This window comes from Daldinia caldariorum, assembly GCF_022478825.1.
Source record: "Daldinia caldariorum strain CBS 122874 unplaced genomic scaffold F4812scaffold_7, whole genome shotgun sequence".
Taxonomy (NCBI): Eukaryota; Fungi; Ascomycota; class Sordariomycetes; order Xylariales; family Hypoxylaceae; genus Daldinia; species Daldinia caldariorum.
The window spans coordinates 1,053,974-1,079,368 of NW_025953043.1; the positions used below are offsets into that span (position 1 = coordinate 1,053,974).

Genomic DNA, 25,395 nt, shown 5'->3' on the forward strand with positions numbered 1-25,395 from the left:
AATTAACCCCATATCTTCTAATCCCCGATAGATTACTCATCCTCAAACCTCCGGCATTGACATCTTCGGATTTACCTAGTACTTAGACTTACATGCTTATATAATAATGTCTCGGATACAGTAGTATTCATTTATATACGATTTAGTTATATTTATATCTCGTCCTGTACTCCGCCTTTCCCTTCCGTCCGAACGAACGGCACCCGGATCGGTACGAGCTGGAAAAACTTAAAGAAAACCGCCACAACAAAGAGGAACCCATTACAATACTACATACCTAGGTACATACAGGCAAGGTAGTTAAGGCAAACCTAGTACCTAGTAATAATACAGCACTAGTAAACAACCACCCGCGCCGTGCCGCAACCGCAACCGCAAAACGCACATAATTTAAGGTTAAAGGTTAAATTCTATCTGGATATGCTGTGCTTGCTTGTGCCGCTATGCTACGCGATGCTTATGCTTATGCTATGCTATGCTGTGCTGTGCTGTGCTGTGCTGCGCCAGCCAGCCGCCTGACCGCGTGGCTTTCAGGGGTATGGGCATGGCATGGAATGAAAACGAAGCCGAAACGGAAAACCCAAGTACTAAAAATCCATCTAACATACTATACTATACTAATACCTAACCACCCCATCCAAAATCTTCAGCAGCTTTTTAACTAATTAATAGTAGCTTCAGCTTTCGACTTTCAGCTCCCTCCCTCCTTCCTTACCTAAGTACCTAACCTAACCTGACCTCGCTTGACCTGACAGGCTGACACTGACCTGACCCTAACCAAACCTAATAAAGTTATCGTGTCTTTTTCTTGGGTAGTATCCATCCCTAATCCCTACCTACATAAGCCTTTTAGCTTGATCTTCGGTTAACCTCACTACTACCTAGGTAGGTAGGTAAGGTAGGTAGTGTAAACCTACCAAGACGTATCATCGAACTACATCGAAACAGAAAAAAAAAAGCCTTACCTACCACAGACTAATAGGTACCTACCTAAGGTAATCAATTAAATCAAGTTTGTTTAGGGTGGTAGTGGGTTTTGATCCTCGGAGACAACCCTCGAAGCTGAAATCTCGCGAGTATCTTACCTAAAGCAATAAGCCCTCTCCTCTCCGCCCCTCCCCTCCCCTCCTTTAACCTTCGTATCGTGATTGAACGAAATCGGGCCTAGGAAATAAATAAACTTGCTTCCTTGAACGAACGAATGAATGAATGTTCGAATGATAAAATTAAACGCGTTTAGCTGAATGCTAAAGACTAAAGTACATATTACAAGAATTATAAAGAACAGAATAGAAGAAGAAAAAAACCGCGGTATTGGCATCGTCGTACCAGGAATACCTGGCTCAAACCATAACCTACCTAGGTACCTAGGTAGCCCTAGCATAGGTATAGGCTTGGCCAACTCGGCAACGTCAAGCAAAGCAAAGCAACATCAAAGCGCCTTCCCTTCCTTCTGCCTAGGCAATGCAATGCAATGCAAAACGCAAGCGCAAACGCAAACGCAGGTTCAGGTTCCCGTAAAACGCCTTGCTCGTATCGTGACTGTGATCGTGATCGTGATCGCGGGTTCTAAGACACCACCACCCTCCTACCCTCTCCCTAGACTAAAACCTGCGAAATCCTTCCGTATCGTACACGAGACAAGGGTGGTAATTAAGTGCTTATCCTGCGGCATATCGTCGCCAAGTACTATGCAAACGTCAGGTATGATATTAGCAAGGGGCCAGAGACTTACGTACGCAAGTAGGTACGTATTGTACACGACGAATTAGAATCATCCCCCTCCCCTTTAGCCCTGTCGTCCTCTCGCTTCCCGCCTGCTTGGTCAGCAAGGAAATCCATCCCACGGCGGCTTCCGTTCATCCCCTGGCCACGTGGCCAAATAGGCACTCCCAGACGTCGTGTCTATGGACGACCTCGCCCATGCTCTGGTCCTTACACATGAGCTTCGAGACCGAGGCCTGCTCTAGTTCTCGGGAGTTCGCCACTTCGAGATTGAGGTCCAATGCCTCCGGATCTGGCTCTCCCTCTTTCTCTTTGCCCTTGGCGCTCTGGCCGAGTTGCTCGAGACGGCGCTGGACGGAAATATTATAGATGTTTTGTTCCACCGTGCCTTCTACTAGGTATAGCCACACTGTCGTCTCGTGCTTCTGCCCGATCCGGTCTACTCGTGCGATAGCCTGGAGCTCCAAGGCCGTGTTGAGGAGCGGCTCGCACAAGAACACGTGGCTTGCGTTAATGAGGTTGAGGCCGCTGGCGTGCGCTCTGGCGTCCATCAAGAAACATTCGACATCAGGATTTTCTTTGAACGAGTTGATACCCTGCCTCTCCTTGAAAGAGGAATATACGATCTTGTATTGGCTGAAAGCCTGGCCGAGGGTCTCGAGGAAGTCGCTATACTGTGAAAATATAACAGACTTGGCGCCTGGGTCTTCAACACGCAGCCACATCAGGTGCTTTGCTAGCGTATCGATCTTGGTAGTGAACGAAGGGCCATTTAGATTGATACTCTGGATGGCCTCGAGCTTCTGGCTACTGAATCTGGTATATATACCCGGCTCCTTGGACTTGCTACCCGTGCTAGCTCCGTCTGATGTCTGCGAATCCCCCCCTTGCGGGTGTTCTTGGTGAAATCTCAACTTTTGCTTTTTCTGCGTAATGTCGTGGAGCATTTCCTTTAAGAGTTGCTTCTTGCAGACGGGGCATGTGCGGCTTCTCTTAAACCAAGCCTCGATACACTCCTTGCAGAAGTGATGCCCGCAGGTAGTAAGCACTCCAATTTCGATGGTACTATGGCAAATCACACATATTACTTCAGAATCTTTGCCTCCTTCTTGGAGATGGACAACTATGAATCGCGTTAGTTTATAATAAATATGGCTAGAATTAGTATGTTCTCGTTCAGGGGAAAGCCTTACGGTAACGATACCTTGGCAGCGCCGCGGCAACTTTCTCCCTCAAGTATTCCTCTATTCCGAGGTTGGTATCAAACCATTTTTTTATGTCTCCTCTGTCTGGGTCTTCCCCGAGCGGGGCGACACTATCGGAAATTTCCTGTAGCTGTCGGTAATACTCCACGCGTGCGTTCATTGCTCTGGTGAAAGCGTCCAACTCTCTCCCCAAGGCTATCGCAGTCTTGTGCTGTACGCCAATCTGCTCTTGTGCAAGTTGAAGCGTCCGTTCTACAATATCCAGTTCGATCCTCGCACGATTGCTCCCCTTGCTAAGATCGTAGCGAAGTTTCGTTGCCAACTCTCGAAGATCCGTAATGATGCTCCGGAACGAAGTTCCCTGGAAATCCTGCCTGATCTTGTCACGTTTCTGAAGCAACATGAGGACCTTCTCAGGTGCGTGGCCTTCTCCATCTTTAGCTTGGCGTTCCGCAAGGCGAGTATCGTATTTAACTCGCTCATTCTCTAAACCTGTCAGTGAATCCTCTCTGTCGGCAATGACAGCTCTCAGAGCTAACGTATATGCCATCAACTCATCCTGAGTTTTGGTTGAGTCCTCGTATTCTTCACCCGTGTTTTCCCCTTGGCCCTCTTCGTCTACGAGTGGTCGAATTAGCATCTGAATAATAGCCTCCCGCCATTCATCGATCAAAGTTGCTTGCTCGCCGAGAACCTGGGCGAGTAGCCGAAAGTTGTCTGAGACCCGTCTACTATCCAGGCCATGATAGGAAGGCAACTTTATTTCGGGAACCCCGATAAACGATTGCGACGACGCCTTTTCCCTGATTTGAGTGACGCGCGACAAAGCTTTGGACTGTGCTTCGCGCAAGATTTCTTGCCGAATGACTTTAGCCTTTTCGTATTTCGAGGCCTCTATTTCTTCCAGTTCTTTGAATGCGTCCGAATTGGGAGCTATGAGTTTCTCATCCGCTTTCATCTGGTAATAGCCGCTGGCGATTAAGAACTCAGCCCTATGGTGGATATCAAGCATGGATCGGAGTTTACGCCTGCACTCGCCAACCTTCTTGAGCGCCCTTCTCTCCTCGGGGTCTTTTTCACCCTCGACATCGCTGTCTTCTCCCTCCATCAGAACGTTGACAGATGCTGCTCGTTTGGCCCTTTCTAGCTGGCTCTGTAGTCGTTTGCGACATTCTTCTTCTATTTCTTCCACCTCGTCAACAACGTCCATCCAAATCGTAATTGCTCCCTCGAATGAAGTCTTATACTCGAGCATCTGGCCTCTCCTTACCGCGCTGAGTAAGTAGTGGCACTGGTCTGTCCTAATCAAAGACTCCCTCTTCTCAACCATAGCATCAAGCACTTCATCAATTGTTTGCAAGGCTTTGTATTTCTGTTCCACTGTCCGTCGAAGGTTACCGGATCCTAGAGAAGGGTGCAGTATTGCCTTCCTTAGTTGAGAAAGAGCACTTCTCATTGTTTCTAGTGTCTGCGGATTCATAGCGTCCCAAAAAGGATGGTCTTCAAGAGGTGAACCACGCTCGTCAACCCCGATTTTCGTTGCGAGATCTTTGAACAATGTCTGGTAGTACTCCTCCTCAACTGTAGTAAACGGCATGGTTATAACATACCGTTTTTGAGGTGGCAAAGTTAGCTCGTCTCGAACGGCGCGCTTCGTGTGTCGTAAAGAGATACGGCTAAAAAGAGGGTAGAATAATTCCTTCCCGGTTGATATGAGCCCCTCCCATATCTTAAAAGAGGAGGCAAAAGGCTCATACCGGAGAAAGACCAGTAAACCCCATAGATCCTTTATGTCGGTCTTCACCGGTGTTCCAGTAACACCCCATGCGTTGATTCGCGGTATGAGTCTTGCAACCTTGGCAGCTTGGCTGATGCCGCTCTCAATTTGTTGAGCCTCGTCTAAACAAACCCTCCACCATGAGATTTGGGTCAACGGTGATTTAGGGCGGTAGTATTTTCTTTGATGCCTCATAGAGCGATCGGGTGGATCTTCTGCATAATGGATTTCATCCTGCAGAACTTTATAAGTCGTGATCACAACGTCCTGCTGTACTAGTTCAGAGACTAATTGTTGTTCATTATGGCTGACACCTTTTAGGCCTTCGTACTCCATCACACGTAACTCTGGTGCATGTTTCTTAAATTCGGCAATCCATTGTCTCCTTAAAGTGTTGGGAGCGACGATCAACGTTGCATTACTTGGTTGCACGTTTTCATCCATGTTGTTGTTCAAGTTCAGAAGATTATCATCACGCTTGTGCATGCAGATAAGGGCAATAATCTCAACTGTCTTCCCTAACCCCATTTCTTCAGCGAGGATACCACCTTTCAAAGCACGTTCACTCTTACGGAATGCGCTTACGTCTCTGGTAATGATGTGATAGAGATTGCTGATGTATACTAATCCCCCGTCTGCATCTTTTGCCTTAATAAACGACAATGGTAGGTCATCAGTTGACGCAGGAGGCAACGGCTCCAGGCCGGGCTCCCCATTTGAACAGTGATTACTCCATGTGACACCTTCTCTATTCAAAAGCCACTGCAAAGCCCTACGTTGGAAGGGGAATAGCGTTGCAGTTAACTTAGGAACTGAGGACGGCAATAAGTCTGTGGGAACCTGTTCGGGAACAAATGCTGCATCGTAAAAAGCCAGAGGCGCAAGCCTCTCTTGGCCGCGAGTCCAACTTCCAAAGAAACTTCTCAGGACTCTCCCACTAAGATCGCGCTGGGCAGAACTTCGCAGTAAATAGGTTGCTGGGTTCCAATTGAGATGAATGGTTAGTTGGAGGAGGTCTCTGTTAATTTGCCTCTCTAGACGAACATCAATGGTTACCCAGATTCCGCCCTCTTCGTTATCAGAATCTCGGCTCTCGGTCATCACGTCCATTGCTGTCCATACTTTCTGTTCAATAATAATTGGACGTCCCAAGACCAGCTCAGACTTGAATGCGCCATAGGGAGATCGGGCACGAGAGGAGATCGTTAAGAGGTCGTCTGGTATATAATGGAAGGAGATTTTAAGGTGGCGGTTAACATTCACACGTGAAATTGGTTCACCAATGGAAAACTCATGTTGGATAGGTCTTTGGATAGTAAATACTTCCCTTCCAATGGGAATTGTTTCAATGCGTTCAACTCGAACGCGTTTATTAGGAGGTTCAGCCTGACCAGTTGCATCCCCATCCGGGGAATTGCTGTCAGACGGAAGGGCACGCAAATACTGTAGGAAATCTGTGGGAAAGGGATCTATACAAGTTTAGCAGTGCTGTTCCAATAAGAATTCAATATTTACTTACCGACCAAGCGCACGTGCTGGCTCTGAACAGGGCCTTTGCGTCGTTTAACCGGCATCTTCAAAGCCGGCGATGAAGCCTAGGACGCCGTGATGTGTGATGTGATGTATGAGTAAGAGACGGCAGGCAGAGAAGCGGCGACGCGAACTACTTGTTATTATTAAGAAAGAACAACCTCGGCGACGCTTCCCAAGAAGAACTCGCAGTGATTTATGTCAACACATGGCTGGGCGGCGAAGTGGGAGGGAAAAAAAGGTGTTGAAGTTGAAGAAGAAGTAGGCAGACGCCTTTTACCTGCAAGATAAACCCCCGAGGGGCCAGTGTCGTTCCTGCCATGTAGGTTATACTTTTGGATGGAGGGGCAATAGCCTATCTTAGCCAGGACCCCGCTATTTAAATCATAAGCGCGGCGCGGCTCGAACGCGCTAGACCTCTAGCGTTTAGCGCAAGACCCACATCCCGCATTTTCGCAATTCAATGTTTGCCAGGGTGGCACGGACCCCACCATCGGAGGATACAAATTTCCCTTGCCGACTTTCTCCATTGAATTTTCAATATCGGATAAAGAAGTTTGGAAGCGCTGTCTGTCTGTCTAAAGCTACAAGTTGCGCCGTTGGAATTTCGAACCGGTTTTGTGGCTATACCCCCCCTTTTCCCCCCTTATTTTCGCGAAGGGTATGGTCATCTTGGGGATATAGTCTAAGGGCCCGAAGACTAGGAGAGAGCGGTTCGACGTAACAGACGTTCAAAATGGTGCGCATAAAGGTCAGTCTAGATATACACACCATCACCAAGACTTATTATATTCATAGCGATTCGTTACCTACTTACACATATATATAGCCACTTCTCAACCCGCACCAATTGCGCACCGCGTTAGCACCCATAGCGCCCGTAACCCCCCGAGCAGCAGCAGCAGCATTCTTCCCGTCGTCATCCATAATAATATCATCATCAATATCGTCGCCATCATCCATCCGAGCGTCCTCCTCAACCACGACCCGCCCCGCCCCCGCGATCCCCTCCCCGACGCCCTTCATCCCGGACGTGCAGACCTTCCTGACGGTCATCGGCCGCGGCCTCAGCCAGCACGCGTCCAAGTTCCCGACGTGGGAGGCCCTGTTCTCGCTGACCTCGGACCAGCTGCGGGAGCTCGGGATCGAACCCCCGCGCACGAGGCGGTACCTGCTGCAGTGGCGGCAGCGCTTCCTGCGCGGCCAGTACGGCATCGGCGGCGACCTGCAGCACGTCGAGGACGGCAAGGCCGACCTGCGCATCCTCGAGTCCGACGCCGACCCCGTCAACCCGCGCAAGTACGTTGTCAACGTGCCCCCGGGGAGGACCGTCAAGGATTGTGCTTTGGACGAGATGTCCCGCGTTCGCGGGTACAAGGTCGAGGGCGCCAAGACCATCGTCGGCCCGTACGCGCTGCCGCTTAAGGGCGGCGAGGGCGCCCGCGTCACCATCACCGAGGGCATGTGGGAGGACCGCCGCGGCCACAAGGTCGACGGTGGTGAGAGGAGGAGGACCGAGATCCGTTACAAGAGGCGCATTGCTGAGAGAAGGGAGATGAGAGAACGGGGTGAGCTGTAGAAGGAGAATATATAGCACCGACGTAACCCGAATATATAAAAAGAAAGAAAGAAAAAAAACCCTTGTACTTTATGTACTATAACCATAACCATAACCATAACCGTAGCCATAGCCATAGCTATTTGTCCTACGCGTGCTTGTAATCCAACGCCGAATAATGCTGTAATTTATTGCCCTAGAAGTAATGCCCTATCCATTCATACCCTAGGTACCTACCTAAGCACCAAACCTGTACCATCTCTACTAGTTAGGTAGGCAGACCTCTAAACTCCCAACACCAGATCAATATTCATAGCCATCACCCGATCTACTGCTCTCTCGCCGTTCAGAACTCTATTTCGTCGCACCGAAGTCCAGCTTCCGAGCAACCTTCGATGTCTTATCGTCTTCCACTACGCCGGGGCGCCTCTTAAGATCCGCACCAAGCTTGTCCTGCCCGCCCGACTTCTTGGGCAGGTCCTGCTTGCGCGTGGGCTTGGGGTCTTTGTTCCACCACTCGTGCTGGAGCATCCCCAGGGCCGTGATCCGCTTCTTAGGATCGAGGGTCAGCGTCTTCATCAGGAGATCGACGCCCTCGGTGCCGACGGTGCCGAAGAACGACATGTAGTAGTCCCTCCCCCGGACGGGGTGGATCTCCCCTTCCGTAGTATACGCCGGGAGACTCGTGACTCCCGGCCAGTTCTCCTCCGTGGGCGTGCCGATGGCGTTGCAGATGAGGCTGATCTGCCGCATCTCCGTATCGCCGGCGATGTACGGCGTCCTTATGATCAACTCGGCAAACACGAGACCGACGGACCAGATATCCACCGCGCCCGAATAATGCTTCGCTCCGAACAACAGCTCAGGGGGCCTGTACCACCGCGTGATAACATTGGCCGTCATGGGCTTATACGGATCCGAGAAGCTTCGGGCGAGACCAAAATCGGCAAGCTTCACCTCTCCGTCCGCTGCAATCAGCAAGTTGTTCGGCTTGATATCTCGATGCAGCACGAAGTTCTCGTGGCAGAACCACACGGCCCTCGTCAGCATGCCCATCCAAGCCTTGATATCAGCCGCGCCGTACCTGACGCGATCGGTATCGCGAATGAGCATTTCCAAGTCGCCGAGAGGCAGGTACTCCAAGACGAGATTGAGGTTCTGGTTTTTGGAAGAGAAGACAGAGTGTAATGTTATTATATTTGGGTGCGATAGCTCCTGTAAATGTTTGATTTCGCGGATGGCGTCGGGCGCCATGCCTTCCGTGTATTCTTTCTGTATCTTGATCTTTTTTATGGCTACCAACTTCGTGGGATCGCTCTTTAGGAAACCGAGGTAGACGTTGGCGTAAGTACCTTCACCGAGTTTCTTGCCTTTGAAGAAGGTCTCAAGTTAGCACCACATCGTGAACATTTTGTTATCTATCTCATAAAGTTGACAAACATACCCTTAACATACTTGCGCTTCTCCTCCTCGTTTAGTTGCTCCGCAAGATCTAGGGATGCTGATTGCGCTCCCGTAGCTGCGTTCGGCGCCGTAGACGCGACTACGGGTGTTCCATTAGACGACGCCTGGGCCGAAGTTGCATTCTTAAGCGGCGACGATACAGATCTAGGGTTCGGCAGAGCATCCGCGGGATGTATAATCACAGGCGATACCGCCATCGTGAAATGCAAGTACCCTTCGCCCTCGGGAATTAAAGCTCAGGGATAAGCAGTTGCAAGGACTGAAGTGACAATTAGTTCTGTTCAACCTTGGGGAAAATAGACAAGGCTATGGATTCTCGATATAAAGACAAGGTACCTCATAGGTACGAAGTGCTACGTATAGTAATGGTTGATTAATTGTGATTGGTGAATGGTGATGTTGAAGATGCAATGCGCGATGGTTGGCCCAAGGTTGTGCTATATTCCCCACAATGATATTTACCTTTAGGTACCTAGGTACCTTAGTCTGTATAGTTCTTTATACAGTATATACAGTGTTGTCGTTACTGTGAGCACAACATTTAATGGTTGCATGCTTGCGTATCTTAGGTAACTTTTCTTATCTCCGTTGCAGCCTTTCGACAAGTACGTTGACGTCACCATTCCTTCATTCGGTTCGCAAGCAGCCAGGACTTCAATCAACATCTCTAAAACCCGAGCCGGCCTGTTTAATTCCCACGGAACCCGAGTCTATCTACCTAAGATAATTCCCTTTAATTAGGTACCTAGGGCTGGCCAGGTCCACGTACGCATGCAAGCACAGCCCTTGGGGCCTGACGCCAATGACGAATTTCTGTCTTAGTCGTTTTCCATACCTAGTCGGACATTGTGCTATCCCGTAGGTCCCGGAGCATTCCATACATACTACCGCCTAGTATAGTAATTCACTTTACTATTATGGACCTCTACTCTTTTTATGGCTTTTTTTTTCTCTTATGCCCCATAAGCCACCAAGTAAAATCTAGGCAATAGAATGAAGTCATAGGTCGATCTCTCTTTTTTTTTTTCTTTTTTTTTTCTCTGAGGCTTGCTTTCACACAAGAGACAACTCGTTACTCATCATCATCATCGTTGTCAACAACGTGATCTCTTACATCTTAGACTTGAACGCGCAATCTCTCTCTCTCTCTTCCGTTCGTCCCAATTCATTGTTCCCGTGATCCTTTTATTGTTAATCCGGGCTGTGCATTCATTCTATTGTATTGCATTGCATCTTTCTCTTACCCAGCATCTTATTTTCGCTCGTTTCATTTACTATTATAAGGCTTAAACAAACCTTCTTCCCCCCCTATACCTACCTATACGTAATTTCTAGAAGATATTAAAGTAAACTTTAATTAGAATATTACCCAAATCTTTCAGGGGAAGATAACCCAAGATGCGGTTCCTGTCGTATTGGGTAAGCAAAAAAGAATTCTTTATTATCCCAATTGCCCTCTTGTGAGGAATCTAGGTACCTACCTGCTAACATGGTCGCAAAAAGGTGTTTCCCATCATATCCGGCCTCATGTGGCTGGCGACGTTATTAGGCCTTCTTCTATACTGGATCATAGACGCCCACCGAGTTCACTATGCGTCCATGGACGACGACCAGACCATTGCCTACATATCGGACGTCGGCGCTTCCAAGCTGAAGCCCTTGTTCGTCACGGGATGCATCATCACCACCATATTCCTTGATCTGTCCTTCGGGGCTGACCGCTGGTTGCGGCATCGCGGTCGCCTGGTGCCCAACACCTCTACCGGTGAGAAAGTGCTGAGCGGCCTGTGCATCTTTTTCGCCGTGGTTGGCACGGTTGGCCTGACTTGTCTCTCCGGGTTCGATACACTCCGGTACCCGAAGCTGCACGACATCTTCCTCCTGCTCTTCATTGCAGGGTATCTCTTATCAGCCATCTTCATCTGCTGGGAATTCCAGCGTCTAGGTCATAGTAAGTCTGCACCACACTGCTAATTTCGCTTATAATCAAATAGGGATGCTAACGTAAGAAACCTCACCGCAGAGAACCGTCAGCACCGTGTCCTGCGCATTTCATTCTGGATCAAGGTAATATTCATCATCATCGAGCTCGCTCTGGCCATCGCCTTCGGCGTGATTAACTTCCGGGGGGACCCCAACACGTCCGCCGTCCTCGAGTGGGTTATCGCCTTCGTATTCTCGTTCTACGTCTTCTCCTTCTACATCGACTTATACCCTGCTGTCTCTACCCGGAACAACCCGCACCCAATCGGAGATCCCGCTCGACAGATGGAAGAGACCTATTACGCAACGCATCCCAGCGTCGCGCCTACACAAAGGCAAACCCAGGACAGCCAGAGGACGTTAACAGACGGCCACAGCCACGGACACGGACACGGATACGGACACCAATACAAAGCAAGAACAGACCAAAGAGATTTCTAAGCGCCTCTGCTTTTTTGTAATGGTTATGTGTAACTTTACTTTCGGTAGAACAACAATGCCGAGTTAGTTTGGGAACGGCACTAGATCACGATGATAATGATATATACCAGGGATTAGAAGGACCAAGGACACGGCATTTACTCGCGGCGTTTGATGGCCCAGTTGGAGTAAAGTGATTCCAATTTTGGATACAGCATAGGTTAGACCTGTGGCTATAATTCCGTTGTTCGTTCTCTCGGGAGTGATTGCGGTTTTAAGAACTGTTCGGCAGGTACAGCCGACATATTGAGTATACGACAGCAGACTTTTCACGATATAGCATTAATCTGTACGACAGAAACAGGCGGCGTGTGTTAAATGATACAAATATTTTCTGTTACACAAGGTAACAAATATGTAAACATAATATTGGAATCTTTAACAAGCCTCAAATTTAATCAAAAATGACAAACATCAGTATTTAGTACAATATAACATGAAATCGCAACAAATAAAAGATAAAAACAAATCATAGACTCCAAGCCCATAAGCCCTCGCAAATAACAAGAAAGGGGGGAAGTATCGGTGCTGTTACCCCAACGTGTTCGATCAAATCACCAATCCCCCTACAACCAGCCTAATAAAACGTACAGCGTAGACGAACTCCAGGTAAAAAATAAACCCACGTGAACTAATTCTGCTAGCAAAGAATGAAATAAAAACCCCAGTTTTCATGCCCTCACTTCCTTGCGGTTGTTGTCTGGTCCAATTCTACCAACCCTCCATATCGTAAAATTCCGAGAAAACAAACCAAGCAACTACTCCGGAAGTCGAAGGAACCGTAAATATAACTCCGCTTACACCAGCAAAGGATATGTCGTTAACGCAGGGAATAAGCGAAAGGGGGGAAATAGCCATAAGCACGTTTGTGACAAGAATCCACTATTCTCCTTATACCATCTCCACAAACTTAGAATCCCTAGTAGGACTTTGACTCGCAACTGGCGAGCCAAACGGCTTGGGAGGCGTCAAAGCCGTCTTAGGCCGATCTCGCGCCTCGTCGCGAGAAAGCCCATTCTCATTCTCGTCGGTGTCGTCGTCGTTGTCATCATTATCATAATCGCTCACGCTGCTCATCGGTGTCACGGCGCCCGTAACTTCGTCTTCCGGACCACTACTAGTCTGTCCCCGGCCGGCCATTGCGACGGCGCGCACGCTAGCGCTGCGGTTATCCATGCTTGCGGAGCTCTCGATTCCCGTCAAGGCTGCCCCGCCGATGAAACCTCGCTCGACCGACTTGCCCTTCTCGTCTGTGTGTTTCGCTCCCCTGGAAAATCGATTTTTGAACCACGTCTTTACGCCGCCTTTCGATTGCCCTTCCCCGGACTCTCGATCCACCGTTCCGTCTTCGGCGTTGGTATAACCGGGTTCCGGCGGATGCACACTAGCAAGTTGTCCTGCAGTATTCGTAACAACTGTATCGCTCACAGGTTCTGGCTCTTCCTGGCTGTCTCCAGATCGCTCAGCTGTAGGCCTGCGCTTCTCAGTCTTCGCTATCCGCTTTTGCTCAGCTTTGGCTGCCTTTTCCTCTTCTTTCCTGACTTTGGCTTCATGCTTTTCTTCTGCCTTACGCTCCTTCTGCTCCTGCTTGTCTTGCTCTGTAGAATTGTTAGTCAATGAGACCAAAGGGATATGTGACGCAACAAACCCTTGAGTCGTTTATTTATGTCATGAATTTCCTTTTGCCGGGCCTTTTCGACTTCTTCCTCTTCCTTCTTTTTCTCCATCTCCAGACGTAACTCCGTTTGCCTTGCCTGCTCTTCTTCGACCTTTTCGTTGATCTCATCCAACACAGGTCTGACCCTCGCTGCGGCGATCGCATCAATATCGTCTTGGCTCATGTACTTTCCGGCGCCAATATCAACCTTCCCGTGCCCTCGACTCATGCGCTGCTCGGCTTTAGCCTGGGCTATAGCATGCGCCTTCATTTCCCATTGTGTTGGACTAGATGGATGCACCATTCCGGTTTCGGCGGATATCTTCTCGTCCATTCCTTTCAGACGCTCGTGCACGTTCCGCTGGGCTGCGGCAAGTAATACCTCTTGATCCTGCTGCCGCTTTTTATCATCAACCTCGGATATTTTGCTAGAGAATAGAGACATCTGCTGCCGGATCTGCTGCGATCTCCTGCGATCTTCGATAACGTCACCATCACTTGAAGCTCTCTTCCTGAGCTTGCCTCGAATCGAAAAACGTCGCGTGACCGGTTTAGCGCCGTAGTACTCCTGATATTCTCGACCCTTCAAGTGCTCCTCGTGCAATTTAGCTAGGCGTGCCTGGGCTTGCTTGTAAGCTGCATCCTGCAAGGTAGTAAGCTGGATAGGCTGCGCATCATCACTGATGCTACTAAGAGCGTCATGGTGTTCTTGGGCGAGGTTAGCATTATCATGTGCCTTTTTGGCATCGATCATCTTTTGCTGCTGATTATACATCTTCTTAGCCATCGCGACAGCAGATGCATGGAGAACATCTGCCCTCTTCTGTTCTTCGACTTCTGATTTCACAGGTGGTCGGGATGTGAACATCTGCCTGCTCATATTAGTGTAAAGGACAGAGCCGGCCTTCTCGCTGACATCGCTTATTGCCGGTGACCGGACTGGTCTATGGGCATGCGTCGCAGCACTTAGGGCATTGGCAGCAGCATTTGCCTCGTCGGGATATGTTTCCTTCGGAATCGGAGAGGACTTGGCTCTCTGACGGTTTGCCATGGCACCTTTCGCAGCAAGTAGCGACCTTCGATGCTCTAGAGGACTCCCATGAGCAGAACCAGGGACACTCCGATCTGACTTGAAAGCCAAGTTTGCAGCAGAATGGCCTTGATCGGGAGTGGTGGGTTTCGCGGGCTTGGTGGCGCTCATAGCAGATTGCGAGGCCAATAAAGCAGCTTTAGCGCTGTGCTGGCTAGGAGCGGGTTCCCATGTGGGACTCAGCTTATAATCTTTAGCCATGACGGCGGCGGCTGAAGCTGGAGCGGACTTATCCGGCTTCCACAGATCTGGCGATGTATTGGATACCCAACCTAAAGCGGCAGCAGCACTTGCTGCGGATCCTTTTGGTGAGAGACCAATAGAAGGGAAGCTCGGAAGATCCTGAGGTTTGGCATAAATGAGCTTCCCCGAATGGACTAACAAAGAATTAGCGACAGCTCATAAAGGTTTCACACGTCTAACACATACTTGTAGGTTTACCTAATGTAAAGAGAGAAGGGGAAAAATAAATAAATAAAATTCTCAATAATAAAAAGAAAGATTAGGAAATATTGAGGCTGGCTTACCTATTGATTTAGTGTCGTCATTAGGTAGCTGTCGCCCCAAAGCCCCCTGTGTCTCTGTCTCATTGGTTGTGGCCATGCTATATGCTATGTGGCTGCAAAGGGCGAATGCTCAGCTGCATCTGTAAGCGTATAGCCGTTATCCAATGTCACCGCTAGCTTTCCTTGATTTTCCTATCCCTTTTTAGAAGGATCGGCATATAATTGTCGGATATGATTGGAGGCGACGATATGATAAAAGATATGGTTTGATTGGAGACGTAAGTGGAAGCGGAAGTGGAAGTGGGATAAAGGTGAGTTGAAGGTGAGAATGAAGCGAAGAAATAAGATAACTAGAGCAAATGATAAGTCCTCAACAAAAAAGTATAAAAGGTGGAATGATGTAGGTATGATGAATATTAATGAGCCGAGAGATGTGAATTAAACTACTTGGGAATAGTTCGTATACGCCAGGACGACAAAAGGCGTGTGTGTGTGTGTGTGCGCGCGCGTGTGTATAATTACTGGATATGTATTGCACCTAATGTAAGCAAATACCATAAGGTATAGTCCTGGGAACTATATTATAGGTTAGGTAGGTAGGCGTATCGGTACCTAGGTGTATAAGTAAGTGTATAAGCACTTGGGTAGGTAGACGAGGAAGATAATGGTTCGTTCTAGATTTTGATTGATGTTTAGGGATAAGGTTTGGAGGCATAATTTCTACGGAAAGTAAGACGGGTCGCAAATTGTTAGTCAGAGGTAAGTACAAATACCTCTTTTGTGTAGCTTTGAATCTATGGTTGATTCATCATTGCATTGTCTTCATCATCGTGTGTGGCTTTGGGGCTTTGGCGATGCCAATGAACATTACGTCATTGTGCTATGCCCCCGTTAAATCATTACCGCTTGTTAAAATTATGCCATATTGTACGGAAACATCAACAGAGACCTTAGGTACCCGTTGCCACCAATGAGGCGTGGCTCCTAAAAAACTTCAATAGTAAAAAGTCAAATATATAGATCTACGTATAATAACCCATAATTCTCAGCATATCTTATAGAAGGCGATAGGAACTCTAAGATAGTGAGATTCAGAGCGGGCTAAATGAACCACAGGAAAATTTATTGATCATATGAAAAGCAGCTATATTGAAACCCCATGAGCTGCTGACTTTACCTATTAAAAGGCTCTCGCAAAACATCATCTGCGCGTTTGGGATGAGATAAATTAGACCAGAATTAAGGCAGATCATGTTCACCGCACACACTAACTAGGTACCTAGGTACTTTTGAACCTTGGAGGTAACATACAATACCCTATAAAACCAACTTTGGTAAGACATCAAATAGGTTTGCTGGGAATAATGCATACATACCTTGCATACATCTAACAACACGGCAGTGCTTTGTTACTTGAACCGACATCACAATGTCCGTCGCCTTCGACAACATCCTCAACTTCCGAGATGTCGGAAAGACTATCAACGACTATCTCGGCCGAAAGTAAGCCGTTAAAACTATATATAACCCCCGCCTCCCAACCCCCACCTCTTTTCGAAGTTGACAGCCAAGAGATAAATGTACATCGCTAAGACTTGGGGAGGAGCTCAGGGTACTTCGTGAAGGCGTGTTCTACCGATCCGCGCGACCGGGTAAGCATACCTAGACCTAGACGACTTCTTGACTATTATACCTTACCTAGATACCTAGGTAGACTATACCGTACCGTACTAACTAACGCCTTTAGACGACGCCTCCCCCATAGACCGTAAAAGGCTCAAAGATGAGCTAGGCATCCGGACGGTCGTGGATCTCCGGTCCAAGTAAGCCATCATCATGTCTAAACCACCTCTAGCAGGTAGCTAGCACAAATGCTAACACCGTCCAGAACAGAGCTCCTCAAGCAAGCGCAGAAGCGCCAAGCAGCAGCAACCGCTCTCCCGGCGCTCTCGAACACCGCGCTCGCGGAGCAGCAGCAACAACAGCAACAACAGCACCCGCTGCAGATCCCCGGCCTGCGGTACCGGACGGTCAAGGTGACGGGCCGGCGGTTCGAGATATTTCTGCTGCGACAGCTCGCGTGGTGGAGTTTCTTGTGAGTCTCTCTCCCCTTCCCTTCTCCGCCTTTCTTTCTTTATGTAGGTAATAGTAGTAGTCCCGTACAGACATGGGGGGAGGCGGGGAGGGGACTAGCTTAACGGACGCTCTCGTCGACGAATACATACATCTCCTCGGGTAGTTGCTGGTTTTATATTACATTCCATAGGTTAGGTACCAGGTAGGTTAGGTAGATATACAACTGAGATACCTCAAGTGTACCTTAAGCACATACCTAATACAAGTCAACAAAATATCATATCACAGACTGACCTAGTTAACTAACCCCTCTTCTTCTTCCCAGCAAATTCCTCCTCCTATTCCTCCTCGGCTACCGCACCCAAGCCATCGCCATCCTCGGCCGGGAAGTCATGCAGCCGCGCGGTCTCGTCGGGCTCGGTATCGCGATGCTCGACGAGTCTGGTGCTGAGATCGCTGAGGTACTGTAAACCCCTCCCCCCTTTCCCTCAACCCCCCAAGCAAAATAATCCAATCCAATCTAACCTAACCTCCCTCCCCCAGGCTCTCCACACCCTCACCACACCCCCGTCCTCCTCCTCCCCCTCCTCCCTCCCCCTCCTCATCCACTGCACCCAAGGCAAAGACCGAACAGGCCTGGTCGTCCTCCTCGCCCTCGCGGCCCTCGGCGTCCCCCCCGACGCCATCTCGCACGACTACCTGCTCTCGCGGGCGGGGGGCCTCGCAGCCAAAGGCGAGGACAAAGGCGAGGCCGAGGAGCGCCTCCTCCTCGAGCAAGATATCCGGGAGATCGGGCTGACGCCCGAGTGGGCCGACGTGCCCGACGATTTTGTCGAGAAGATCCTGGGGCACTTGCACGGCAAGTACGGCGGTGTGGAGAATTATCTGCGTGGTGTCGGGTTTGGGAATGACGAGCGGGAGAGGCTGGTTGAAGTGTTGGGCGCGTAGAGAGTGTATTTTATCTACACGAGGCAGTCTTATGTATATTATAAATAATACAGTACAGTCACCAAGGTACCTGGCTGGAAATAAACAAATCACATTTCGGTATGTACCTACCTAAGTTAGGTAGGCTATGCAAGTATTAGGAAAATAAATCTATTTCTTTCGGAACCGGCCTTGCATCCAGCAGCGATACATCTTTAGCCGCCGGGCTCTATTTACGAGCATTCTTCTATCAACGCCGAGCTCCTCTATATCGAACAAGGGCTGTTGGACCTTCGACTCCGAAGGATCACTAGCAGTAGTCTCGCCATTATCTTTTGTATCACCGTTTGCACCATCTTTTTCATCGTTTACAGTAGTAGTAGTTGTAGCAGGATCAGCAGCGGCAGGAGGGAACGTCCCCGTCCATATCTGCGCCAACTCGTCCTTCTCGAAGAAGTAGACACGGGTGCCGTCTCCCCTAATGTAGAAGTTCTCTTCCAGGTATCGACCTTTCTTGAATCGAACCTGTGCCAGATCACCTCTGCCGTAGTCGCGGAAGCAAACCTCGCCGCCCGGCTTGAGCACCCGATGGATGTTCCGCACGGCCTGCGCCCACTGCCTCGGGGACAGCGCCGAGAATATGAATATCATAAGGACAACGTCTACACTGCCTTCTTCGAGGCCGGGCGGGAGGACCTCGCCAGCGGCGTCCCACACGTCGGCCTGCATGAAGTCGGTGTTATACTCTTCATGACTACGCATCACTTCAACAGCCTTTTTAGAGAAGTCACAAGCATGCAGTTTGAGCTTGGGGTTCTTGTTATTGGCCAAGATGGGGAACGCCGTGTTGCCGGCGCCGGCGCCAACTTCCAGCACGGTAACTGGACCGGCATCTTCTGCCGTAACCTTGTCAAGTATGGGAAACTCTTGCTGTAACCATTTGCGGTTCTTGAAGAAGTTGGCTGTGTTGTTTTTATAAAACAGGTTCCACCACTTAGCAGGGTCGGAATTGAATCTACCTATTATTGCGCTTGTTAGTAAATGATGTTATACCTATTAGATGCGACAGGATCAAGATATATGTAGATGGGGTGCCGTCAGATGGGAGCGAAAGAATTGATGTAATTGGTCATCAGAGATATTCAGATGAACTATGCATAATGGGGTATCATCATAACACAGAAAGTGTTAAAAAAAAAAGAGAAGAGGAAAAAAAGTATTTACTCACTTTTGTCAAAGTCGGAGACTGGCGACTCTCGCTGCATAGCATATTGCTGCTCAGCATACTCTTTATAAATGTCGTCAGTCTCCACATGATCCCAAGCATTGAACTCGAAAACATCATCGTCTTCTTGAAGGTAACGCGAACCAAACTGGAAAGGGTCGCTTCTCTTCATGTTATACTGCGGATCATGGTTCCTGTGGGCGGGCACCTGGGCCTCTGCACCATCTTCTTGAACGGTCAACGCTTCGGCCTTCGCCAACAGCTCCTCATCTGGCGATGCCGCTGCGGTGGGCACAACAGTAGAGGCCATCGCGTTAGATATAAATAAATACGGTGTGAGTCGACTGAGACCTTTCCACTAGTTCTCTCGTCGGTCACCGGAAAGGTGTGTTCCCTAGCATACTGAAAGCTCTTGGGGAAAAAACGAGATGGTAAAAGAGGTTTGAAAGTTGGAGAAGAAGAAAAAAAAGATTACAGAAAATTTAAGCACAAAAAAAAAACGGAGTGGGGCTTTTTTCAGTAGCGGGCTTTTTTCTTATCCTTATCGATAATTCGTCGATTCCCTCCGATCGCGAAATTCGACGTCACCTTTTTTATACTTCACCATACATGAGTTTTGATTAAAAGAGCGTCAATTCTGTTGTATGTTACTCCTTTCTTTCTGTCGCGATAGACTTATGCAATAGACTTATAAACTGCGGATTAAGACTTACAATCATAGACGGCGGGGTTATTGAAAAAAGAGAAAGAAAGAAAGAAAGAAATTTTATATTGATAAACACCAGAGGATATACACATCTCTCTCCACGCTCTCTTTAGACAAATCCGACCTACTCGCAACTCTCCTCGCCCGGTCTCCCTTCTAGAGCTCGTCCTAGTCTCTCTTCCTCTTTCCCTCTCTACCAATGTCAACGCCGCGACTCCTCCTGCGCCCTCCGCGCGTCTTCCCCTCCTCTCTCCGACCACGACCACACCACCAGCAATATCAACATCAACAACCACAACCACAACCACAACTTTCCCCTCCCCGGCGCTCCTTCATCTCCACCCCGAAAACCGTCCGCGCCAAGCGCCGCCTCCCCTACGACCACCAGCGGCTATACGAAATCATCGCCGACGTCGATTCTTACGTGCGCTTCCTCCCGTACTGCAAAGAGTCCCGCGTAACCCGGTGGACCGACCCCATTCCCAACCACTCCTCCTCCTCTTCTCCTCCTCCTACCTCCTCCCCCCCTCCCCGCCGCTGGCCCGCCGAAGCCTACCTGACCACGGGCTGGGGCGGGCTGGAGGAGACCTACACGAGCCGAATATTCTGCGTCCCGTCCCTCGGCATCGTGGAAGCCATCAGCGGGGACGCGCGCACGGAGATCCCGTACCCGGAGCTGGTCCGGCACGGCCTGCTGGACCCCGCGGCCGACGCCCAGGCTAGCCAACGGCCGGGCGTGTTCAAGAGCCTGGTGACGCGGTGGACGGTGGAGCCCGCGGAGGCCGCCGTCCGGGACGACCGCTTCCAGAGGCCCTGGAGCAACGTCAATCTCAGCGTTAGGTACGAGTTCGTCAACCCGCTGTACACCGCCTTCACCAGCGCCCTCGAGGACAGGGTCGTCGCCGCCATGGTCGAGGCTTTCGAAAAGCGGGCCGAGAGCGTCCTGAAGGAGACGAGGAGCGACCCTGGGGCGGCGCGGTGAGGGTGAAAAATGTTTAAGTTAGATTAGGTTAGGTTAGGTACCCGATTGTATATATCTTGCGCGACCTACCTACCAGGCCCCATACTAATATCGTTTGTATGTACCATATAACTCCTCCCATCACCCACTCATAGAAAACCACTGATTGGAATTTGTGGTTCTCTGCTTAAGCGTTTCCCTCTACGATACTTGTTAGCACTAGCTAGGTACCTTGGTAATAAGTTCATCATATAGACACCGTCTATGTACATTACATGTATATATCTCTTAGAGAATGAGAAAATCCATTCATAATTATGACGAATCTCCACATCCACAAGGCGAAGTTTTAAAGGAATAAATACATTTCTCAAAAAAATCAATTCAAAATAAAAAAAATAAAACCTATAGTAACTCCCAAGTTAAATATGTAACAGATCTGTCCGGGTGTCTTGGTCTCTTCCCCCCATCTCTCATCCGCGACGCCATCCAAGAATGTAAATAAAGTTCTCAAAACAAGTCTCAAAAAGGGGCAAGAAAAAAAAACAATAACCTTGCCGTCTTCATATAACATCCATGTAGTTGCCTTTCCTCCTCATACATTTCATCATTCTCAGCGTATGAGACATCGTTACCTCATGTGAAAAAAAAAATGAAAAAAGATGAAAAATAAATATAGTCCTAAGTGTAAACACACGGTAGCATTAAGAAATGATACAGGTCTACTGGTATCCAAGTCGTCATCAAAAAATCTCGGTTCCCCGTGGTAAAATTAATTACTTCGTCCGCAGTTAGCTGCTCGGAAGGGGGGGGAAAGCCCGCGAAAAAATGCCGCTTTAAACAATGACGTCGTCTCGAGCCGGGGGTATAATGCAGAATCTGTTTACTGGAGACCGTCGCAGAACTCCTCGAAAAAGAAATCGATGATAGGACTAGAAAAATCAGGACTCTTGGCCCTGTTTGCGAAAAGGCACGGGACTGAATTGGGATTCGATATTCAACCAGATCAGGTCCTTCAGATATCTCCAAAGCACGTACGAATAGATTACAGCTTATCGCCTAGTTTTACTACTACAAGTTTCAGCTGTGAGCTCACGTAACAAAGAACATAAAAGATGCAGCGACTGACCTCTTGCTTTTGGTAGGTTTCGGAGTTCCGCCGCCTATCCACCCAAGTACACCGCTCTGGACTTTTTTGGCTGGCTTCTTATTAGAAGGTGGCTTGTTAACTTGAACGATTGTTGGAGGCATCCCTCCAACGGGACCCCCAGCAGGACGCCCGTCAAACGGAACCTGGCCCCTTAAGTGACTGGGGATTCCACCCGGATTCATCACCATAGGATGAGTCGGCGGAGGTTGAGGGACACCCATTGGGCGTGGTTGACCCTGCGGCCTAAGACCTTGGGGTGGGAACGGGCCACCGGGTAGATGAACTCCTCCTGGCCTGCCAGGCATGCCTCTTATAGCTCCTCCTTGAGGCATGGCTGCTGGCCGATCCATAGGCCACATCTGCATTGTAACCGCCCAATCAGGCTCAACTACCTTCTCCCATACCTGGGGGAGAATTATCTCACCGTTTGGCCCAATAAGGTCATAGTGTCCAGCTTGTACATGAGGGCCAATAACATCGACGTGATCAAAGGCCTGTTTGATGAGCTCCTCCATACCCTAGACACAACATATTAGTATACCTGTAGCCGAAGAGGAATGAGAGGTTGTTTGCATACCTGCCAGGTCTGGCATAGGTTGAAAGGTAAGGTAAATTTTCTTCCCACGGCATCCTGGAAACGGATAGGTGCCTTGTCCTTACCAAGGCTCTTTTTATTCGCCTCCTCAGCCTTGAGTTTGGCCTCTTCTAGGAGTTTCTTCTTGAGCGCCTCTTCCTCTTTCTTTTTAGCCTCCTCAGCGGCTTTGGCCGCTTCCGCCGCCGCCTTTTCTTCTTCTAGCTTCTTACGAGCCTCCATCTCGGCTCTGAACTTAGCCTCTTCTGCTATTCTCTTCTGCCTCTCTGCTTCTTCTGCCGCCGCCTTTGCTGCCGCCGCCCTCGCAGCTTCTTCGGCCTCCAACTTCAAGCGAGCTTCCAACTCTGCCTTTGCCCTAGCCTCTTCCTCAAATTTCTTTCTCTGTGCGGCTTCTTCCGCAGCCTTTGCAGCGGCAGCAGCCCTAGCCGCCTCTTCGGCTTCTATTTTTTTGCGGGCTTCTAGCTCTGCTTTTGCCTTAGCCTCTTCTTCAAATTTCTGTCTCTGCGCAGCCTCTTCTGCGGCCTTCCTGGCTGCTGCTTCTCTCGCCTCGGCTTCAGCCCGGATAGCGGCCTGCAGCTTAGCTTGAAGGGCAGCCTCGGCGAGGGCGGCAGCCTCAGCTTCTTTCCTCTTCCTCTCAGCTTCAGCCTTTTGTTCAGCTTCTAACTTGTCGCGCGCGTTTCGCTCAGCTCTTTCAATGGCTTCCGCTTCCCTACGAGCACGCTCTGCCTCAGCTTTTTCGGTTGCCCTCTTTGCATCTTCGATGTCTTTAGTTAGTTTTTCCAACGCGATCTTCCTCTCCTCGGCACGAATCTCCTCATCCCTCTTCATCTGCTCCATTCTACGCTGGAAAGCCAGCTCTGCCTCCCGTCTAATTTGGTCCTCAAGCTCCTTCCGCTTTGCTTCTTCTTCCTTCCTCTTCTGCTCGGCCTCAATCTCAGCCAATTTCTTTTTCATGGCCTCCTTTTCGGGGTCATCTTTTGGAGGCTCAGGAGCGGGGGCTGGAGCGGGCGTTCGAGACGGGCCACCGATATCCGTTGGCGGAGGCGGAGGAGGAGACCATTGGTACTGTGCCATGCCGTGGGGCACAGGATACGGTTGGCCGCCGAAGTAATTTTGAGCCGCACCACCGCCGAACGGCATCATCTCATTGCCACCAGGCCACCTATGTTCATTGTTAAAGTAATTACCAGAATTTCCGTTTATTGGGGCGAACGGGTTCTGATAATGGGAAGTCGGGCCGTAAGGCACTACTTGCCCATTGCCACCATATGGGGGCGCATAGCCGCCAACGTGGCTCTGGGGGTATCCGCCACGACCACCAGCATAGTACTGGTTTCCCCCAGCCGGCGGTGGGTAGACGGCGCTACGGCCGTAGTAATCTGAATCCAGACTGGCAGAGGGGTTCGGCGCCTGCCGATAATCGTAGTCGTAATGAGGGGGCACTCTGTGTGCTACACTCCTGTGGTGCTGGCCAGATGGCGTGCGAGACGGAGCACGGGATGGGGCACGGTGACGGGGGTCTTGAGGGTGACGCCTTGAGGGGCTGGTAGAAGCTGAATCTTCGGGATCAATATCGTCGTCCTCGAAGTCTTCTTCCTCTTCTTCACTCTCGTAAGAGTCTTCGTCCGATTGCTCTCGTCCGTGACTATATGATCCTCCACTAGGTCTTGAATCCTCCTCCTCTGAGTAACTAATTTCGTCTGAATGGGGACCGCTGTGGCGTATATTGCGTGCGCTGAATCTTCGACTTAAAAAATTGAGAATGTCAATGGCGAGCTGATGAAGTAAATAAACTATCGCTACTTACGACATTGGTGATAATTTGACGTCCAAGAATACCCCTCACCCTCGACGATCTGTGAAAGTCGGAGCCAAGGGAAGTTAGCGATTAGGCGGTGGCCGATGGTGCTAACCTCGAGGAGCAAGTTTGAATTGATTTATAGCTCAGCTCTCTGGAACTAGGCGTCGCCGTTAGGTATGTGGAGTTCCGAATCACAAGTGATAGAGAATTATCGTGTGCACTAGGTAACCAGAGTTTCTGACAATAGCGTTAGCAATTTGAGTCCACCCTCGTCCTGTGGCTTATTAAATGTTTATTTATTTTTATTTTTTTCGGGGAATTTTTTTTTTCACTCTTCAGGTATGAATGCTAATCGCACGGTGAAGATGACCATAAGCAACGGCGTGTGTGTGTATTGCACTGCACTGTTTTATGCGGTATGCTGTCTTGCGGAGCAATCCAAATATGAACCTGAATGAGGAATTTGGATGGCTTTTTGTAGACAAGTCTCTCGCAACAATTTGAGCGGTATGAATGTTAAAAAATTGACGGGGGAATCCCGGTCTTCCAATAAGACTGGCTTAGTTGGGCGCAAAGGGATATCGAATTGGGTTTCCGTTCGTTGGCAAAAGGTGCGGAATTGCAAGTGGCGCGAATTCGAATTCAAGGCGGGGTGAGAAAAAAAAAAAAAAAAAAAAAGACCCCAGACGAATTGAAACTCGGATCATAAGACTTTATGCAATAAAGCAGATTTAACTTGGTTCAATTTCAACCTCAACCTTTAATGAAACTGGAACCTTGGAACCTTGGAAGGTACTTTATATGTATAGGGTATGCGTATAGGCTATATATTTTGGAAAGGAAGGTACGGATAATGAATATGGAATGTGCGAGATGTGCGAGAGTGAGAGAGACACACTTACCCTACTTAGGAATTCCGACTCTCGGCTGTTATCGGTCTGTACCCGTGGGAAGGTACAACTTTAGGTATAAGTTGTAAGTG

The 25,395-nt window shown here is 49.2% G+C and overlaps 9 protein-coding genes across 9 annotated transcripts; 4 read left to right on the forward strand and 5 right to left on the reverse strand.

Moving 5' to 3' along the window:
- Window positions 1-1,803: 1,803 nt before the first annotated feature.
- Window positions 1,804-5,908, reverse strand: F4812DRAFT_369674 (SNF2 family N-terminal domain-containing protein). The gene is made up of 2 exons (XM_047931910.1): window positions 2,919-5,908; window positions 1,804-2,848 (listed from the first exon to the last, which is right to left on the reverse strand). The coding sequence occupies exons 1-2, from the start codon at window positions 5,815-5,817 to the stop codon at window positions 1,860-1,862; spliced, it is 3,888 nt and encodes a 1,295-aa protein (XP_047790770.1). The 5' UTR covers window positions 5,818-5,908; the 3' UTR covers window positions 1,804-1,859.
- A 964-nt stretch (window positions 5,909-6,872) lies between these two features.
- Window positions 6,873-7,983, forward strand: F4812DRAFT_369719 (IGR protein motif-domain-containing protein). The gene is made up of 2 exons (XM_047931911.1): window positions 6,873-6,988; window positions 7,067-7,983. The coding sequence occupies exons 1-2, from the start codon at window positions 6,974-6,976 to the stop codon at window positions 7,814-7,816; spliced, it is 765 nt and encodes a 254-aa protein (XP_047790771.1). The 5' UTR covers window positions 6,873-6,973; the 3' UTR covers window positions 7,817-7,983.
- On the reverse strand, window positions 7,887-9,784 carry F4812DRAFT_426892 (Pkinase-domain-containing protein). The gene is made up of 2 exons (XM_047934048.1): window positions 9,240-9,784; window positions 7,887-9,165 (listed from the first exon to the last, which is right to left on the reverse strand). Exons 1-2 carry the CDS (start codon window positions 9,454-9,456, stop codon window positions 8,150-8,152), a joined length of 1,233 nt encoding a protein of 410 aa, XP_047790772.1. The 5' UTR covers window positions 9,457-9,784; the 3' UTR covers window positions 7,887-8,149.
- Window positions 9,785-10,398: 614 nt separating this feature from the next.
- F4812DRAFT_369753 (Frag1/DRAM/Sfk1 family-domain-containing protein) lies at window positions 10,399-12,148 on the forward strand. Its single transcript, XM_047931912.1, has 3 exons — window positions 10,399-10,678; window positions 10,763-11,210; window positions 11,283-12,148. Exons 1-3 carry the CDS (start codon window positions 10,658-10,660, stop codon window positions 11,681-11,683), a joined length of 870 nt encoding a protein of 289 aa, XP_047790773.1. The 5' UTR covers window positions 10,399-10,657; the 3' UTR covers window positions 11,684-12,148.
- Window positions 11,924-15,789, reverse strand: F4812DRAFT_369778 (uncharacterized protein). The gene is made up of 4 exons (XM_047931913.1): window positions 14,997-15,789; window positions 14,899-14,910; window positions 13,371-14,846; window positions 11,924-13,320 (listed from the first exon to the last, which is right to left on the reverse strand). The coding sequence occupies exons 1-4, from the start codon at window positions 15,070-15,072 to the stop codon at window positions 12,614-12,616; spliced, it is 2,271 nt and encodes a 756-aa protein (XP_047790774.1). The 5' UTR covers window positions 15,073-15,789; the 3' UTR covers window positions 11,924-12,613.
- A 135-nt stretch (window positions 15,790-15,924) lies between these two features.
- On the forward strand, window positions 15,925-18,121 carry F4812DRAFT_426914 (protein-tyrosine phosphatase-like protein). The gene is made up of 6 exons (XM_047934049.1): window positions 15,925-16,478; window positions 16,587-16,627; window positions 16,723-16,798; window positions 16,864-17,070; window positions 17,377-17,512; window positions 17,595-18,121. The coding sequence occupies exons 1-6, from the start codon at window positions 16,405-16,407 to the stop codon at window positions 17,997-17,999; spliced, it is 939 nt and encodes a 312-aa protein (XP_047790775.1). The 5' UTR covers window positions 15,925-16,404; the 3' UTR covers window positions 18,000-18,121.
- On the reverse strand, window positions 18,122-19,641 carry F4812DRAFT_426917 (methyltransferase). Its single transcript, XM_047934050.1, has 2 exons — window positions 19,207-19,641; window positions 18,122-18,997 (listed from the first exon to the last, which is right to left on the reverse strand). Exons 1-2 carry the CDS (start codon window positions 19,511-19,513, stop codon window positions 18,150-18,152), a joined length of 1,155 nt encoding a protein of 384 aa, XP_047790776.1. The 5' UTR covers window positions 19,514-19,641; the 3' UTR covers window positions 18,122-18,149.
- Window positions 19,642-19,779: 138 nt separating this feature from the next.
- F4812DRAFT_369889 (dehydrase and lipid transport-domain-containing protein) lies at window positions 19,780-21,108 on the forward strand. The gene is made up of 3 exons (XM_047931914.1): window positions 19,780-19,845; window positions 19,925-20,987; window positions 21,063-21,108. The coding sequence occupies exon 2, from the start codon at window positions 20,109-20,111 to the stop codon at window positions 20,889-20,891; it is 783 nt and encodes a 260-aa protein (XP_047790777.1). The 5' UTR covers window positions 19,780-19,845; window positions 19,925-20,108; the 3' UTR covers window positions 20,892-20,987; window positions 21,063-21,108.
- Window positions 21,109-21,683: 575 nt separating this feature from the next.
- F4812DRAFT_369915 (uncharacterized protein) lies at window positions 21,684-24,800 on the reverse strand. Its single transcript, XM_047931915.1, has 4 exons — window positions 24,420-24,800; window positions 22,598-24,359; window positions 22,000-22,538; window positions 21,684-21,941 (listed from the first exon to the last, which is right to left on the reverse strand). Exons 1-4 carry the CDS (start codon window positions 24,422-24,424, stop codon window positions 21,923-21,925), a joined length of 2,325 nt encoding a protein of 774 aa, XP_047790778.1. The 5' UTR covers window positions 24,425-24,800; the 3' UTR covers window positions 21,684-21,922.
- Between the last annotated feature and the right edge of the window lie 595 nt (window positions 24,801-25,395).

What these genes read in the sequence shown, in the direction of transcription:
- F4812DRAFT_369889 (XM_047931914.1), top strand. Translation starts at nt 20,109, where the DNA reads ATGTCAACGCCGCGACTCCTCCTGCGCCCTCCGCGCGTCTTCCCCTCC.
- F4812DRAFT_426917 (XM_047934050.1), bottom strand. Translation starts at nt 19,513, where the DNA reads ATGGCCTCTACTGTTGTGCCCACCGCAGCGGCATCGCCAGATGAGGAG. An exon ending in AGTCTCCGACTTTGACAAAA is followed by an intron (nt 18,998 to 19,206) that starts GTGAGTAAATAC and finishes GCGCAATAATAG; the next exon opens with GTAGATTCAATTCCGACCCT.
- F4812DRAFT_369753 (XM_047931912.1), top strand. Translation starts at nt 10,658, where the DNA reads ATGCGGTTCCTGTCGTATTGG. An exon ending in TGCGGTTCCTGTCGTATTGG is followed by an intron (nt 10,679 to 10,762) that starts GTAAGCAAAAAA and finishes GGTCGCAAAAAG; the next exon opens with GTGTTTCCCATCATATCCGG. An exon ending in ATTCCAGCGTCTAGGTCATA is followed by an intron (nt 11,211 to 11,282) that starts GTAAGTCTGCAC and finishes ACCTCACCGCAG; the next exon opens with AGAACCGTCAGCACCGTGTC.
- F4812DRAFT_369778 (XM_047931913.1), bottom strand. Translation starts at nt 15,072, where the DNA reads ATGGCCACAACCAATGAGACAGAGACACAGGGGGCTTTGGGGCGACAG. An exon ending in CATAAATAAACGACTCAAGG is followed by an intron (nt 13,321 to 13,370) that starts GTTTGTTGCGTC and finishes ACAATTCTACAG; the next exon opens with AGCAAGACAAGCAGGAGCAG.
- F4812DRAFT_369674 (XM_047931910.1), bottom strand. Translation starts at nt 5,817, where the DNA reads ATGGACGTGATGACCGAGAGCCGAGATTCTGATAACGAAGAGGGCGGA. An exon ending in GCTGCCAAGGTATCGTTACC is followed by an intron (nt 2,849 to 2,918) that starts GTAAGGCTTTCC and finishes CGCGATTCATAG; the next exon opens with TTGTCCATCTCCAAGAAGGA.
- F4812DRAFT_369915 (XM_047931915.1), bottom strand. An exon ending in ACCTATGCCAGACCTGGCAG is followed by an intron (nt 22,539 to 22,597) that starts GTATGCAAACAA and finishes TGTTGTGTCTAG; the next exon opens with GGTATGGAGGAGCTCATCAA.
- F4812DRAFT_426892 (XM_047934048.1), bottom strand. Translation starts at nt 9,456, where the DNA reads ATGGCGGTATCGCCTGTGATTATACATCCCGCGGATGCTCTGCCGAAC. An exon ending in GAAGCGCAAGTATGTTAAGG is followed by an intron (nt 9,166 to 9,239) that starts GTATGTTTGTCA and finishes CCTTCTTCAAAG; the next exon opens with GCAAGAAACTCGGTGAAGGT.
- F4812DRAFT_426914 (XM_047934049.1), top strand. Translation starts at nt 16,405, where the DNA reads ATGTCCGTCGCCTTCGACAACATCCTCAACTTCCGAGATGTCGGAAAG. An exon ending in AACGACTATCTCGGCCGAAA is followed by an intron (nt 16,479 to 16,586) that starts GTAAGCCGTTAA and finishes GGAGGAGCTCAG; the next exon opens with GGTACTTCGTGAAGGCGTGT. An exon ending in CTGGTGCTGAGATCGCTGAG is followed by an intron (nt 17,513 to 17,594) that starts GTACTGTAAACC and finishes TCCCTCCCCCAG; the next exon opens with GCTCTCCACACCCTCACCAC.